Source organism: Condylura cristata, unplaced genomic scaffold (genome assembly GCF_000260355.1).
Source record: "Condylura cristata isolate star-nosed mole 26May11 unplaced genomic scaffold, ConCri1.0 scaffold00017, whole genome shotgun sequence".
Lineage (NCBI taxonomy): Eukaryota > Metazoa > Chordata > Mammalia > Eulipotyphla > Talpidae > Condylura > Condylura cristata.
Window position 1 is genome coordinate 1,991,721 of NW_004567118.1, and position 16,106 is coordinate 2,007,826.

The 16,106-nt window shown below is 59.9% G+C and overlaps 1 protein-coding gene across 4 annotated transcripts in view; it reads left to right on the forward strand.

Annotated features, from left to right (window-relative positions):
• Nucleotides 1-16,106, forward strand: part of HDAC5 (histone deacetylase 5) — a 35,246-nt gene that overhangs the window by 3,421 nt on the left and 15,719 nt on the right. Inside the window, exons 2-3 of one of the 4 annotated variants that reach the window (XM_012726386.1) lie at nucleotides 2,045-2,255; nucleotides 8,870-8,944. In XM_012726386.1, coding sequence (XP_012581840.1) covers nucleotides 2,234-2,255; nucleotides 8,870-8,944 — 97 coding nt within the window. In that variant the 5' untranslated portion in view covers nucleotides 2,045-2,233. Of the gene's footprint in view, nucleotides 1-2,044; nucleotides 2,256-8,793; nucleotides 8,945-16,106 lie in introns of those variants that run through there. The other 3 variants (XM_012726387.1, XM_012726388.1, XM_012726385.1) reach the window with 3 other exon arrangements.

The window sequence follows — 16,106 nt, forward strand, 5'->3', positions numbered from 1 at the left end:
GTGCTGGGTTATCCAGGAGCCACCGAGCTTTCTGGCCCCCTCCCCTCCGCCCTCATAAACCCTCATAAACATGGGCACGTTTCTCTGGCAGAGGGTCTGAGCGCTCAGGCTTTAACCATCCCTCCGTCCTTTTTCCTCTTCCTGTCCCACCCGAGGCAAGAATCTGTGGCTGCTCTGAGCAGGTGGTGAACACGGCTTTGCTTCTGAGGGAGGTTCCTGTTCACTGGGGAGACTTGCTGGGGGTGTTGCAGACGCTCTTCACAGGTAGACAGAGTCCCGGGTGCTCCCGTCCTGCAGGGTGGGGAGAAGTGCACCTTGAGCGAATTGGGAGTCACTTCCTCCTTCTCCCCAGGGGGTGTGGGTGATGGGGACATAGGGCTGATCTTAACCTAGTTTGTACCCGTGAGGCTCTGCCCCTTCTGAATGCCCGTTGTGAAGGTGCCTCTCACTAAGGAGATGGGTTGGGCCTCTTGGGCTGCTGGGAATCGTGGGAATTTCTGAACCTGTGTTCCCCAGCCCACGGGAAAGGGTGTGAGCAAGACTGGGCGCCAGCCCCGGGGTGGGCACGGGCTGAGCTGCCTGCCCACGCGGGGCCTTGCCAAGGCACCACCAGCCCCACCTGCTGCATTCCTGAGCTTGGCCCCAGCCCTGAGCAGCCTCTTTTGTCCTTACCCCACACCTGTGCCTGCCAGGAGCCTTTGGCCCCTTCACTCTGCCTCCACCCACTCCTCATCTGAGTATACCTTTCTCTAGTCCAAACACCGTGGGCATGGACAAAAACAGGGAGCAGCGTGCGTGTGTGTGTGCACGCGTGTGCGTGTGTGTTGGGGGTGGGGGTTCTTTTCCTGCCACAGCTGATTCCTGGGCTTCTGGGCTCCAGATGGACCCCACCCCTGGGAATCCTTGATGAGAATGCAAGACTTCCTGAGAACTAATCCTACTGAAGGTGGGGCTGTCCAGGGGGGTAGAGCTGATTGCCTGTTTCTGGCCTGGGGAGCAGAGTTAGGGCCTAAATCCAGCTCCTCTCAGCCTCATCTGATCGCTTCCTGCTACCTCACTTTCACTTGGAGGTCTTGGAGGACCTGCCTTCATTTGGAAGAAAATGAGATCATGTCTGAGCTGGATCGAGGGCTGTTTGGGGTAGGCCCAAGTGGGTGCATGCAGTGTCTGAGGCTTGAGGACCCACTGTGGGACTAGAGGGGAGCAGGGCAAGCTTGTAGTTCTGTAGTGCCAGACGTTCTCTGTGAAGACCTTGGCAGGCCTGCTCTGGGCCTTCACGTGCCTTTGTACAAACTGGAAAATTGAGTCCCTTATCTTGAATAGACTCAGCCTGGGTCAGCCCCGTGGCTTGGCTGGCTACGCTCAGACCTCCTCACACAGGCACACAGTAGACAACACACACAAAGCCCTGCGCTTGGGCCCTGGTTCCCCAGTCCCCGTGAGGGTGGAGCCCTGGGTCTGGGATGAATATCTCAACCTTTCCAAATTTGGGGAGATGACATGGGTTATGGGTGGAAGAGAGGGGGTTACCCTCATGCCCTAACTTGTTGAATGGGGAGACCAAGGCAGAGGCACATCACAGTTCCAGAGGTGGTGGCATAAGGATCGGCAAATAGGGAGACGCCTCCACTGGAGAGTCCCAGCTTAGGCTGCTGGCGCTGGGATGTCAGCTGCTCCCTTAACTTCTGCTGCAGCCTCCAGGTCAACCTTGCATCTCCCCATTGCCAGGAGAGAGTTCAGGAGCTTCCCTGCTCTTTCTCATCTGGTGCATTCATAACCCACATAGGACGCTTGGAGTCTAGGAGGCTTCGCACTTACCAGGCGCGGGGAGAGGAGCCTGGGGTGCGGCTCCCATCCTCTTGTCCCATCCTCTGAGCCTGCGGAGACTTGCCAGGTAGAGAGAGGAGAAACCAGACTCTGGTCCACATCGGTCCTCTCCGTGCCCCTCTCACTGATCCCAGGTGTAAAGTGACAAGCTCGAGGTCTCCTCCAACTCTCAGATTTCTGAGTTGGGGGCCTCTAACCCTGCTCCATCTCTCCCTAGGGATGCAGTTCTGAGTGCCTGACTGCCTCGCCCGGAAGGATGGCCTCGGATGGGCATTAGAGGCACAGCGGCCCCGGGCTCCTGTCCCGTCCGTCTGTCTGTTGTCGTCTGTCTCTCTTGACATCACCGCAGCTCCACCCCCTCCCGTCCCAGCCCCCAACGCCAGCTTCCTGCAGGCCCAGAGCCGGCATGAACTCTCCCAACGAGTCGGGTAAGAGCTGGGAGGCAAGAGAAAAGTACCTTGGGGTCACTTTGGATGTGATGGGCTGTGTGGGTATCCAGCCAGGGCCAGCTCACCTGCAGTGTCTGAGCTATGAGGGGCCCCCAGTGGACAAGCATTGATGGACAGAGGCAAACCTGCAGTCATTGACCTTGGGGTAGGCTTGGGATGGATGGGGTGACAGTCCGTGCTGACGCTGGGAGGACGGGTCCAACCCGGTCCCCATGCCTGTGCTCTCCACTTGAGGGCCTTCTATTCCCTCCCCACCCTGCGCTCTGTGTCCCTGAGTCCCTCTGGACAGTCGGGGATAATGTTGAAAGCATTAAGAATTTCCATGTGGCACCGGAGAGCCAAGCATTTTGTGCTGGTGGCTTTTCTGGGTGGAGTGTTTCTTTGTGTGGCACACTTTTCTGTCAGTGAAGGATTTCAGGGCCGAGCATCTGTGCTGGGGTGTGTGGGGCTGGGCTGGGGTACAGTGGTGTGTTGGTTGAGGTGCTGTGGCTCGCTCCTTTGAGTCAGGTAGACTTCTCCTCCTCTTGGGCTCTAGACCTGGTGGAATCCCAATTCGGAGCCTTTCAGCCTGAGAGTTCCTATTCTTCTTTGCTCCTAGGACCCTGCCTAGTGCTGCCAGAAATAGGCAGTGGGTGGGTCTCCAGGCTGCCTTGGGCACGGGTGGGTCTGGGCGTGTACCCATGAGGCTGTGTCCTAGTGGCCTGAGTTGGACCCTCAGGAGCTTCATACAAGGGTCAAGGGTCAGTGCGGTCAGGGTAATAACTGCCTTCTCTCCTGGGCCGTCTCTCTGTGCAGTCTTAAAGGATCAGAGCCCGTATTTTCCAATTTTACCCCTACCCCCTACAGCCCCTCTGACTCCCACACCCTTTTCTGTAGGGATGGGGGTATGTTTTTTCTTCTTTTAGAGACAGTGAAACTAGAGATGAAAATTCATTTTCAGAATGGCACAGAGATTGCTTGTGGGGGAGGAGGTGATGGGACACCATGCCCTCAAGTTCACTTTGCTTTTCACTTTGTTTCACTGATGCTTTCTGTGGTGGGGACCTGGTGCCTGTGATATGTGGTGGAGGCCCTCACCGGGGTCCTGGGGCTCCAGCAGACTCAGGGAAGTGGGAAGCTGGTGGAGTTGGTTGACTGTGTGCTGTTTGTTTGGGTCAGGGCTGTCCCTCCCCTCCCCTGCAGGCATGACAGACCCTGGGTACAGGCGCAGGCGGAGAGGAAGGCCGCTGGCTGGAGAACCTGGGCTTCTGAGACTCCCCAAGTCAGCCTGCAGGGTGCCCGACTCTCTGAGAGCCTCCTGCCTCTGCCCTGCCCTCATCCGGCCTGTGGGCTCTGTGCCTGGGGTTAGATGCGGAGAGGTGTCTGTCACCAGGTGCTGGGGTGGCGGCTGCACGTTCAGCTCTCACTCCTGCTTCCTCCTTTTAGGTTGGACCAGCAAAGGGAAAGGGGAGGCCCAGTGGGTTCTCATTAGTGCCTTGCCCATCTTAGCTGGGCATGCCCCTCCTGGGATGATTGTGCCCAGCGGTAGTGCCAGCTGTTCCTTTCCTCTGAGCTACTGCATGGCCCTGTCCAGGAGGCACCGCCAGTCACACCAGGGGGCTGACCCTTGGCCTTGGGCATTCTACTGTGGTTTGGAGAGGACTTTTCCCAGATGTGCCGTTTCATTTCTTTCTAGTGAAAGGCCAAATTAAGCTCTTTTGGGGGGACGAGACCACTAGGCTGCCTTTCCAGACCCTGGAGGCCCGGGTTGCCCTTGCAGCAGCCACTTCTGCCAGGGTTGGAGGGTGTGGCATGGCTGCAGGTGTCTGTCCCCTGCCGGCAGCAGGCAGCCTGGGAGGAGTCTCCCGAGAGGGGCCTGTGGAATCGGCAGGGCTCCTGGCTGGCTTTCCAGCTCCCCCAGCAGGGGGAGACGGCGTCTTCTCTGTGTCGGGAAAGGAGGGTGAGGAGGGGGTCAGAGACTGGGAGCCTCATTTGAGGACTTCGAGGAGCCCTCAGAGCTGGGATTATTACTGGGGAGCAGCCCCTTGAGGCCTTTCCTCATGAGATTTCCCCAGGCTTGGGACCGGCTTTCCCTGCTGTGGAGTTACGATTGTTTGGGGCCCCTGGGCCAGGGAGGCACCAGCCTCCACACAGCCTTCCCGGTCCAGGGCCCAGCATCTGCTATTCCAGGGTGGCACCTGGCTGGGGGTGTAGTGCCTGGCATATGCTCTTGAGGACCACAGAAGTCAAAGGAAAGTGTGAGGGTGCCCACTCCCGCCATGGACACCCCACGGGGAAAACCCCAGGAGGAGGTCCACGGGTCGGAGGTGGGAAGGATGGGGATAGCTGCTCCCAGGATGTGAGTGCCCCGGCCTCCTGAGCACCAACAGAGACCCCCTCGCCACTCCCGAGGGCACAGAACCACAGGCCTGGTGGGAGCAGAGACAGTCTCCTGTTGCTCCCCATCCCTCAGCTTCTCTTAGCGCAGGTGCTTATTGCCTGCCAGTCCCTGCTGAGTATCACCAGCCTGCCCACCGGCGTCTGGCTGCAGGGAGAGAGCAGATAGAAGGGGTCCGTCCTGCTCCTCGTGGCAAACAGGTCAGTGAGAGCGCGCCAGGTGAGGGGTGGCAGGTAGCCGCGTGGAGTGATTCCTTCTGGGGCTCTCTTCTCCTCCCTGGGGAGTGGGAGTTGATCTGCCTACCCTGGGCCTGGGCCCCATGCCAGCGTTTGACCTCATTTGCCTCTTTGGCCATCTCGAGATTACAGGTTGAGACCATTGATGGAGCTGCCGCTTCCCTGAGGAGTAGCCTCCTCGGGGGTGTCTGGCTTCTCTTCAGGCAGAAGGGGCTTGAGAGCCAAACTTTATTTTTCTGGAAGTGATCATGACTGCTCCCGTCCTGGGGTTGAAGTCCAGGCTTGCGTCCTGCCTGGACTCAGCTGAGCCCTGGAGGACCTGGGACGGGCCCTGCCCTGCCGCTGCCCCAGGCCAGTGCCCGGAGGAGAGGGCTTGAGAGAGACCTGCCATGTGAGCCAGTTTGGATGGTCACAGGCCGCAGAGGAGGCAACCAGGCCCTTAGCCCCAGCGTGGGAGGGAGACAAGCTGCCTGACGACACTCTCCTGCCCAGCACCTCCCAGCACGCTCCACACTTTCTCTCCTTCCCTTTCCCAGGAGGGAGGGCAGCTGCCCCCTCCTTTCTGGGTGACCAGAGAAACTGGGGCATGGGCGTGGGGTGGAGCCAGGAACTTCGGCGTCCTGCCTCCCAGCCTCGGGCTGGGCCTCTGCTCCTGAGCCCCCGGGGGAGGTGGGCAGCCAGCCCTGGGGAGGAGAAAGTGGGTCAGTGCTGGCATGGGGTGGGGGTCCGGGAAGTGGACGCTTGTCCCCTTTCCACCTGGGGGGGCGGGCGTGCCTCCGAGCTCACTGTAGATTGGGGTCTGCTGCTTTCTCCTCCCAGCTCCATCATTCCAAAGCAATTGATGGCTTAGAATGGAACCGTTGGGGGAGGCAGGCTCAACCCTGAGGGGATGTGGAAGACGCCAGAGTAGGTGTTCACATTCTTCCTGGACTTGGTTTCAAATGAGAGGGTTCACCCAGCACCTAGCGTGGGCCTGGCACATGGCGGCTCCCGGCGATGCCGACGCGCTGCAGCATGACTGGGCTCAGCGGGCAGGAGAGAACTGGAGGGCAGGCAGGCCTGGCGTCTCTGGAGCCGCGGGCAGCTGGCACCCGCACGCTAGCCGGGGTGCTCCTGGGCCAGCCCTTGACTCTCTTCCTGTTTACAAAGCAGGTCCTGCTTCCTTTCGTTAGGGCGCCATCCAGCCCAGCTTTCAGGGCCCAGGAAGTGGGCTCCTGGAGGAGCCCGGGAGCCAGCATTGTGCTCCTGCCTTCTCTAGAGGGTTAGGAGCCCCGAGCCCAGGAGGGGACGAGGCCACTGTCTGGAGGGGAGGTGCTAGCTCTGTACGAGGCCCACGGACCCTGCGCTCGGTGGGTGCTCTCTGAGGTCGGTGGGGTGACATCGGGGCGAGCCGACGGGGTCGGGCAGAGGGCAGACGTGAGCCGCAGGAGAGGGGCTAGGCCGGACTGAAGTTAAGCATGGGGAAGACGTCGCATCGCTCGAATCTGAGAGACACTTGTCCCCACCCCGGGTTTCCTTTCTTGCTGCCGGGAGGACTCTGGGAATGGCACTGAGGAATGTCTGGCTGACCGCTGCATCCCACCTGATGGAACAGCAGTAGTGCTGGGGGCTGGCCGGGCGCCTCCGGCCACCCCTGGGTGTCCAGCGTCGGGTACTCAGGAAGCGTCCCCTCTAGGTTTCAGGCTGCTGCTGTCCCGGAGGCCCTGATTTGGAGTCACTGTAACTGGTGATTTCCTTTCTTCCAGAACAGGGCTCCCCTGCCATACTCTCCTGTGCCTGGGGCAGGCAGAGAGAGCCAGGACAGGGCTAGCCAGCCCTTCCGGTTGCTCCTAGCGTGGGTGGGTGGAGTTCTGGGCTGGGAGGGCCTGTTGCCCCTGGCTTTCTGGGCTCCCTGGAGTCTGCTGCATGTTACCACCGAGGGAACCTTGGGCTTCCCTTTCCTTCCTCTGAGAGAGCCTAGGTGGCCAGGACAGGGCGAGGTGCCACCAGCCTCAGGCCCTGTGGCGGCACTGCCCCACTCCCATGTTTCTGGAGTCCATCCTGGGCCGCGAGCTGGGCCTCAGGTTCTCCTGTTCTTTCCTCCCTTGTTTCCCCAGCATACATTTGGGCCTGGGAGCTAGGGTCTGGGAAAATCCTCCTTGGCGACCTCCCTGTTCACATAGCCCCCAGCCCGAGGGCAGGAGGCTTTGCCGTCCCAGACTGGCAGAGCTGGCTGGGAAGATGGGCTTCAGGAACCATAGCCACTGTGTCCTTGGTTGGCCAGTTCCTCCTGGGCTCCGACAGGAGGGTGAGGTCATCCAGTCCAGGGAGAGGACAGGTGTCCCTGGCTCCATGCCTAGAGTTGGGGGCAAGGAGGGGCCAGGAGGGGGCTCGAAAATAGCAACTGTGACATCAGGAAGGGGGAGGGGGCACAGACCCAGGAATAACCAGGCTATTAAAAGGCTCCAGTGAGGTCAGGGGGCCAAGTGGGCTCTCTAACTCTAGGAGGTAACACCTGAGGGGAGGGGACTGACCAACTTGAGGTCTGGTGGGCAGGTGTTACTAGTCCTCTTGGGGTACAAGCCTGGGGGCCCCGCAGGTCCCCGGCTGCGCTGCCAGGCCTGAGGCTGGTGGGGAAGGACTGGAGGCTGGCAGCCTCTTGGCTCTTTAGAGGCCTTCAGCCTCTTCTATTCTACCTGGGTACCGGGGTCATCGCACCTGTTCACGGAAACCCTAGGACAGCGTCGCGTACTCCCCGTTGGAGAGGCGGTGTGGACTGCGGTGGGCATCGCAGCCCTGCTGTGTAAGCCGCCGAGTGCTCCAGGGCGAGTGTTCCTGCCTGTGCCTCGGTTTCTTCCCTGTACCTGTCTCCTGAGGTCACCATGCAGGAGAAGTGAAGTGATGTGTGTGCTGCTCGTAGCGTTGCCTCACGCGTTACCTGTGCTCTGAGAATGGGCAGGTGCTTCTCCCTGGGCAGGGCAGGGCCTGCCAGCCTGGAAGGAAGCTGAGCAGCCTCTGGGGCGACACAGTAATGGGTAGGAGGGAGCTGTCATTAACTGCCGGGGTCTCCCTACTGGCTGAGGGCCTGGGGAGACACCTCCCAGCTCCGAGGGAAGGCAGAGGCTAAGCAAACTTCCCCTAGTGATGAGGGCCCCTAGGCCAGGCACCGCCCTTTCCCAGACCCACCGCCCTTACCTGCTCAGGATGGCAAGGGGAAGGTGGGGGTTGAGCTGCCTCCTGTCTCCAGCCCTTACCTACCAGCAACGGCCCCTGAGCGCCTCCCAGACGCACGGGCTCTCCAGCCTGTGCCCTTCTCCAGCCTGGCTTTTGGTCACCGGGCGCTGTGGCCTTGGCCCTGAGTACGGGCCCTCCCCTATTCCCATCCCCCTCCTTGGCGCTTCCTCCTGGGGTGGAACTCACCTCCCCCCCACCCCCCATGGGGCCTCCGCCAGGCCCGGGCTCCTGGCAGCCGGCCGGCGGCTCCCTGAGCATGCTCCACCTATTTATAGACAGGGCCCTCCCCCAACTGCTATTTCAGTCTCCTGCCAGCTGCCGGCGGCTCATTCGGGAAGGAGGAGCAGGGAGCCGGGCCCAGAGCTGTCACCCAGGGTTGGGAGGGAACAGAGAGCCCGCCTGCCTGCTGAGCTCCCCTTCCTGTCCCCAGCTCTCGGCCACAGCCCGGCTCCTGAGAGCTGGGGAGGGCGCTGGTCGCAGGTCCAATGCCCCTCTAGAGGAGAGCGGGCAGCTCCTGGGCCTCTCTGCCGACTCGCTGCTGCCAGGAGCCTAGTGTGGCCAGGCCGGATGAGGCATCTCCCCACTGCTCCGGCCCCAGCCACAGTGGCCTGAGGGAGCCCCGAGCAGCCAGCGCCCCACCCGACCACCTTTCCTTTGGCTGACTTCCCGCCTCAGGCGGCCCCTCCCTGGCATGCTGCTGGTGCCCAAGGCCCAGGGGCTTGTGGAGATGCTGCAGACCATCTATGAGACGGAATCCTGTTTCTCAGCAGATGGGATGTCAAGCCGGGAGCCGTCCTTGGAAATCCTGCCGCGGACCCCTCTACATGGCATCCCTGTGGCAGGTAAGTGCTGCAGCGTCCCAGCCTGCCCCCTCCCGACAGCCTTACCCCTGGACTGGGCATTTGGCTTCGGATCTCACTCAGACAGGGTCCTGAGTGAATTTGTGGAGGACGTGGGTGGACGGGGAGTCTCGCGCCCTGAGGTGGGCTTCCCGGGCCTGCCCGGCCCAGAACCTGCCCTCCGGCCATGCCCCCCAGCCGCCTCCCCCTGCATCTACGGCTGGGCTGGTATCAGCTGCTGGGGGCTGTGGACTACTAGAGGATCCTGGCCTAGTTGGCACCGCAGTCAGAGGGGAGGAAGTGGGTCAGTGACCTGCCATCAGATTGCTCCCCAGGTCTGGGCCGGGGTAGAAGCCGTAGCTGGAGTGTCCACAGGAATGAAGGCTCCCCAGCTCCTCAGGCCGGGTGCTGGGGGACAGAAGGTGGAGAGCAGTGATTTCTGCAGGTCCCCGTCAGCAGTCCCTTGAGAACAGACGGCTGGGGAGGAGGTTTATGCTTGTGCTAGAGTTGGCAGAGGCTGGTGCCCAGGGTGTCAGGGGTCTTGGCCGCTTTAGCCCCTGGCTCTCCCGTAACTCCTTCCCCCAGGCCTTGGTGTGTACCCACCTGGCTAGAGTGAAGGGGTGCCACTCTGGCTCATGTGGCCTGAGGACCTCCTAACCCTGCTACCTTCTTAGCAGGAACTTTTCTGGCCCTTGGCTGGGGGTGGGGCCCCCCTGAGCTGGGCCGCTCCCTCCCTCTCTCCCAGGAACCTGTTGGCAGCATCCAACCTTTCTGGCACAGTTTCCCCACCGGGCCGGCACCACAAGATGCTTCCTCTGGGGAGGGGCCTGCTGGACCTGTGCCCGCTTGGCCCCTCCTGGCAGTGGTTTGGCACCCGGGTGTGGGTGTCTGTGTCTGTGTGCACAGGGAGTCTTGGCCTCTGGATGCGTGGGTGTGGGTCCCAAGCCCTAAACTGGAAGCCGTGGGAGCTGTGTGCCTACACAGGTACTGGTTTGGCTCCGTGCCATCCAGGGATAAGGTTGCAGCTGGACGGGGATGTGTCAGGGAGTGGATGTTTTGGAAAACCCTTGGAACAAGGTCTGCCATCTGCTTGTGCTGGGATGCCCATCTCTTAGCAGAGGGGACCAGCCGGTGGGGTGCCCATGCAGGCTGCTGGGGCCCGCCCTGCAGAGTGCCCACCTGTCCGTGGGGAGGGCACAACATAGGGGGCTGGGCCAGCCCGGTCGGCTTATCTGCAGCTCCAGCTAGAGGCGCTGCCTGCTGACAGCCGATGGGCACTTGGAAAGCGGAGGGGCGAGTGCGTGCGCCCGCCTGGTACTCCTGCGGCCCGCGCCACATCCGTCCACCCACCCTACCCTGTGCCCACTGTCCCTTGCCTCCCGGCAGCCTCTGGTCGTTGGCCTGAGATTTCCTCCTCAACTTGTTCTCTCACCTGCTTTTTAGTTAGATCACTGGAACTTTGCAAACTGGCGCCTGCTCTCCCCATCCCCTCCCGAAGGCCCCTGTGCAGACCTCCCCCAGCCAGCGCCTCCCTGGACCCCGGTCTGTCCACTCCTTTTCCAGGAGTCTCTTTCTCCTTCCCTCCTCAACCTAGCCTGTGCGGTGGCGTGGTCCATGCTGGCAGGAGGGAGGTGTGAGTCACCTCGGCAGCTCCGGGAGAGGCTAAGAATGTTCCCCCTGCGCAGCTCTGATGCTGTGTCTGTGACGCGGCTGGGGACAGATATAGGCCTGGAGCTCGCTGCCTTGTTTTTTTTTTTTTTTTTTGGACTCTGGAATGTAAATAGATGTTTCAAATAGAAACACTTTAACCTTTGGGTTAAAAAAAATCCACCCCAGATAAACACAGCCATGAGGGCTCAGGCGGCCTGCTGCCGGTCACCCCCACCCGCTGTAAAAGCAGGTGTGCAGGGAAAGGCTGGGTGCTGCGGCCACTGGCCTCCCCAGCCCCATGGACTGGGGAAGGGGCTTTCCAGGGTGGGTGTTTTCTGCCTGGACTCTGCTTACTCTAGCAGCAAGTCTTTGAACCCCACTTTGGGGGTCGCCCTTGCCCAGTTCACTGCTGTCCCCCAGCACTTGGCACAGTGCCTGGCTCATGGACGAACGAGTGTTGCCGGAGGGGGCTGGCGCCCAGGCCTGAGGGCAGGACTCCTGTGCTCTGTTCTGGGGCTTGGCATTTGGAGATGGCAATGTGAGTGGCCCCAGCAGGCCCGCCAGGGCCTTGGCACCAGGTCAGGTGAGGGTACTCTTGACTGTGTCTGCTTGGTTTGTTTGGGACAAACCAGCTTCTGTTGATGTGAGCAGAGGTCTTCCTTGAGGAATGGGGGTCCTGCCTGGCTCCCCCACAGCAACCCAGTGCACAGTGGGCAACTCCTTGTCCAGCCCTGGTCTCGTTTCCGGGAACCGGGAACATGAACTCAGTGTGGGCTTCCCCAGGACACATGGCCGGGAAATCCCTGCCTCCCCTCTGCGGGCCCTGGAGTCCCCTCTTGCCTGCACTGGGCAGAGCTGATGCCTGGCCAAGCGCAGGATACGTGAGCAGGCGTGGATGGGAGACTGTCCCCAGAGAGGGAGGTTCTGAGTCCCGCTGTGCCAGAGAGGGGTGCGGTGGATTTGGGGAAGCGCCAAGGGACTTGGGCTTGGTATTGGGATTTTCCCTGGACATTCTTCACGTTTTTCAGCCTGTTCTAAGCTTGCTTTGTCGGGGGCAGGGGGTCTGTAGGTGCAGGGCTGGAAGATAGGAAGGGCAAGACTCCTGGGAAGGGGACTAGTGTTACAGTGAGCCAATTGCAAGGCATCAGGCATCCTTACCTTCTCTCTTGGGAGGACAGAAACAGCCGTGTTTTACAACTGAGAAGGATCAGAGTTTAAGGAACTTGTCCGTGGTCACCATGTAAGTGGCAGCTGGACTGAGAATCAGAATTCCGTGTGTGGCCACTCCTGACCTGCCCAACATTTCCTTTGTATACGCCTTTCAAAAATGATCCCTTTTCTCATACCAGAGTCTGTGGTTCAGTAATTGGGATGTGGCCTAGATTTCGGCCCCCAACCCACCCCTTCTGATGGGTGCCTTTGTGTAGTACAGGATCTGTCCAGCCTTGTTTCACAGGCTCTGTGGCTCCAAAGCCTGTGCTCCTGGAGGCTCAGACCAGTCTGGCCTCAGGGTCTCCTGAGAGGAGGCTTTGTTTTCTATAAATACTGGCGATCACTTGGTCAGCTGTCTCCCTGTGGGGATTCTGGCCCAAGGGGAAAAGGGGGCTCAGGAACAAAGTTGAACACCCCATCCCATACAGACAGCCTGCCTGCCCCCCTCTCTTACCTCATCCCATCTTCTTGTTTTTGAGACCCTCAGCTGTCCCTTCCCTGCTACACAGCTGCCAGACAGGAAATCAGATTAACTGTGTCCACACACACAGCTGTAACAGCTGTCAGGTTGGCAGCACAAGTGAGTGCAGCCAGCCTGGGACACTTGAGAGCATGATTCTCTTTCAGTTGCAATAATACCGTCTTACCCAAAGCCTTCCTACCCCCTAAAAACAAAGTTTGGATTCTGTGAGGCAGCCCAGGAATCAGCATTTTAGTACCTCAGTTGATCTTGCTGTGAGTAGACTCTGGCCTGGCTTGGAGTAAGGGCTGTGTGGACAGGGGTCAGAGGCCTTGCCGCCTGCCCATCGGGTAGAAGACCTCAGTGGATAGGCTGTGGGACTTCTGGGGGACGGACCTACTGCGGACGGAGGGAGGCTTTTGCCCTGGTCCCAGGCAAGTCCAGCTCCCAGCAACCAGGTGGTCTGGCGGTAGAGGATGCTGGGATGCGGGGCAGCGGGTATATATTCCCCAGCAGGGCTAGTGCCAGGTGGGCAGGGGGCTGTGCTGAACACTCAGGGCTGGGTTGTGCTTGGAGGGCGCCTGCCCTCCAGCCCAGGTGTGGAGCAGACGTGTTCCAGCGACAGCTGCAGACTGCGTGGTTAGTGTGCCTTTTAATTGCTTCCAGTTTGGTGCCTGAGTGGTTCCTGGAAATGGCTGGTCAGGGAGGAAGTGAGTCTGTCTCATCAGATAATATCCCAAGTTCAGCGACCACTCATCAGTGAAAAGGGCTTTGTGACTTCCAGCTGTCTGTACCTCCCAGTGTCAAAGTCTGCCTCAAGGTTTCTTAGGGTTCTGTGTACTTGTTCCCCTTTCCCCTGTGTTTCCAGATTCTGGTGTTCTGGGGGCCAACCAGGTACCCCACTGTAGACCCTGAGATCTTTAATACAGAGTTTGTTTCCTCCCTGTGCCTCATTAAATTCTGGAGTAGGCTCTCCCTGGCAGTGCAGTGGGTTAAAGCACAGCACTGTGAAGCTATCTGCAGCCACTGCAACAAGAATTCGCTCCCCTGCCAGGGAGCAGACCTCTCCTGTCTCACCTGCTGCACCCTCAGCAGTGTGTTTCAGTAATCTGCCTGTTTTGTTTCCCACTGGTGAATTTTCTTACCCCCTGCACCTCTGGCCTGGACCCCAGTCCTTGTATGCATAAATAAATCTTAAAAAATGTCCAGAGAATTTTGGGGTTTCTTCTGGTTTTTAGCGGGAGACCCGTGTTAAGACCCAAGTTAAGCTCTGGTGCCTTCACCTTCTTTTCAGGTGATCAGACAAATCTCTTCTAGTTCTGGCCTCACTTTTCTCCCCTGTCACCTGGGGAGTTGATTTGCTGGTCTGCAGGCCCTTGCAGTAGTCAGTTATGTCTGTCTTGAGAAAAGAAGGGCTTAGGGTTTCTAGAATCCTGGAGATGTGGTATAGTCCAGGGAGAGGCTGGGCTGCAGCTGGCCTAACAGGGGCAGATGTCAGGGAGGCCTCTCTGACTGCCTGGGATGACGGGTCGAGAGCAGGGATCAAAACGAGTGCTTGTCTGCACGGGGCAATGCTTTGGAAGGGTGGGGGAGGTGGGGGACCCCGCTGCTGTGAGCCTGGCCCAGAGGACGGGCTGACTCTTCCTAGAGGTGGTGACACAGGGCAGACAGTTGAAGTGCTGTGTGGGTCAGGGGCTGTTCCGGAGGTTCCGCCCCCAACTTTGGGATCCAGCGGCCTGCTGGGGCTGTGGGGCCCCTGGGGAAGGGCTCTGACTGGGATTGGACCTCAGAGCGACCTTGGGACAGTCTGCAACGCAAAAGCTAAAGCTTCACTCTGGCAGAGTCTGAGCCTGCCTCCTTAGAATTCAGGCGGGGTGTGAACTTGGCCCCCTGTAGTTCTCAGTATTCTATGTTGTTCGCTTCAGCAACATCCTGAGAAGTAGCTCAAAGGCTTCACCTCGCTGCCAAGGCGGTGGGGGTCCAGGGCACAAAGCAGACCCGGAGCCAGTAATGACAGCTCTGGCCGGCGGCGCCTCCGGCCCTGTGCCAGCACCCTGCACCTATGGCTCCCAGGCCCAGCAGCTCCGGGCGCTGCGTGCTACTCTCACCCCCATTTTACAGGGCCCACACAGGCGCAGAGAGGTGCTCCGGGCCCCGCCGCAGGAAGCGGCGGCGCCTTCTTGGACCTGGCGTCCTCTTACGCTAGAGCTGTTGCTCTTGACTGTTACGTGATGTGTGCTTCCTTGCGTTACTGCGGCGTTGTGAAAATGACTGGATGAGAGTCATCTCAGCTTGCGCATGTGGAAATACTTTCTGAATTGTGGCAGAACCTGTTGAGCCTAAATCAGCCTCACCAGTCATGCAAGACACAGAAATAGACCATGGGAAACTGTCCCTGGTGGCGAGGGGTCATCGCTGGCACGGGAGGAGTGTGAAATGCTGTTCCTGCCCCTTTCCATAGTCCCTCAAGGCCAAGGATGGGACAGGGACCTCCCCCACTCTCTGGAGGGGCAGAGTCGGGTCATTAGACGTTGAAGACAGTTGCCGAGTGCCCTGGCCAGGAGTCCCAAGTGCTGGGTGCTGGCAGAAGATGCCATGCTCTTGGTGGGGTGTGCCCCAGGGGGGCTGGCTACGCAGGGCTGAGCCCTTTGGGGTCCCCCACTGGAGCAGAGGGAATCTGCCTGAGCTGGGAGTCAGGATTCCTGACCCCATTTACTGCTGCTCGCTGCTGGAGTTGCCACTCGCTCCAAGAGGCTTGGCTTTCTGTGGAGAGGGGGTCAGAACAGATGACCCCCAAGGCCCTTGCCCCTCTTCCCTCAGACCTGAGGGCCGCTTTTACCTTGTGCTGATATCCCAAACAGCTTACTGCTCCCTCCCTCATACTGCGTGCTCCCTGGGTCTCTGGGGGGCTCCCCCAGCCTTCTGTGAGGGGGGTTCCTGGGAGCGCCTTCTTGTTAGAGTGAAGTGCAGATTCTTTCTTGGGTGGGCAGGGCAGGTCCATGCACCACTGCCCCCTTCTTCCTGGGCGTCTTGGGAGGCGCTAAAGGTGCTGTTTCCCTGCCGCCTGGGTTGGGTCACGAGAATTCTGGAGTCGGTGACTCCTCCAAGAGAGGGCTTGGTTCTGGGCACGGCTTTGACATGTGCAGAGCAGAAGGAAAGCTTGGCCTTGCTTGCTCTTGGCCAAAAACTACGCTAGATCTTGGGGGAGGGGGCGTTATTTTTTGAGCCCTTAACGCCCATAAGTCCTGTTGCTTGTCAGCTTGGGGGCAGCGTCGCCTTGCCAGGACACTCTCTCCGGTCTCAGCTATGCTGGCAGTCATCCCGGTGGTTGCCCCATCAGCAGCTGAAGCATCTTCCCCCAGGAGCCGGATTATCCTTGGTTGTGCTGTGCAAAAAAATCTGTGAAGAGACTCTACATAGGGCTGATGGGGCTTGGTGAGGAGGGAAGCCAGCTGGGTGGGAAGGAAGTGTCACAAAGGTGTCACTACTCTCCAGCCGAGCCTGTGAGTAGGGGAGGGCGGGGGATCTCTTTTGAGCCGGAGCTGAGTGTGTGTAGACCTGTTGCAAAGGCTGGACGCTGAAGGCGCTGCCGCCCAGCCCCCGCACCGGAGCCATCGTGTTCCGCCCTGCAGATCAGGGCTTCCCAAGACCGCTCCCAGGGGCGAGGTCTGAGTTTCCAGGAGAGTGTGGAGCTGGGTGGACCCTCTGTCTTCCCTGTGCTTGTGATTGCTGAGTGTGGCCTCTCGCAGCTCCTCACAGTGCTCCTCCTCACGGCGCCCCTCCTCACGGCACCCCTCCTACGGCGCTCCTCCTCCTTACAGCGCTGTTCCTCACAGTGCTCCT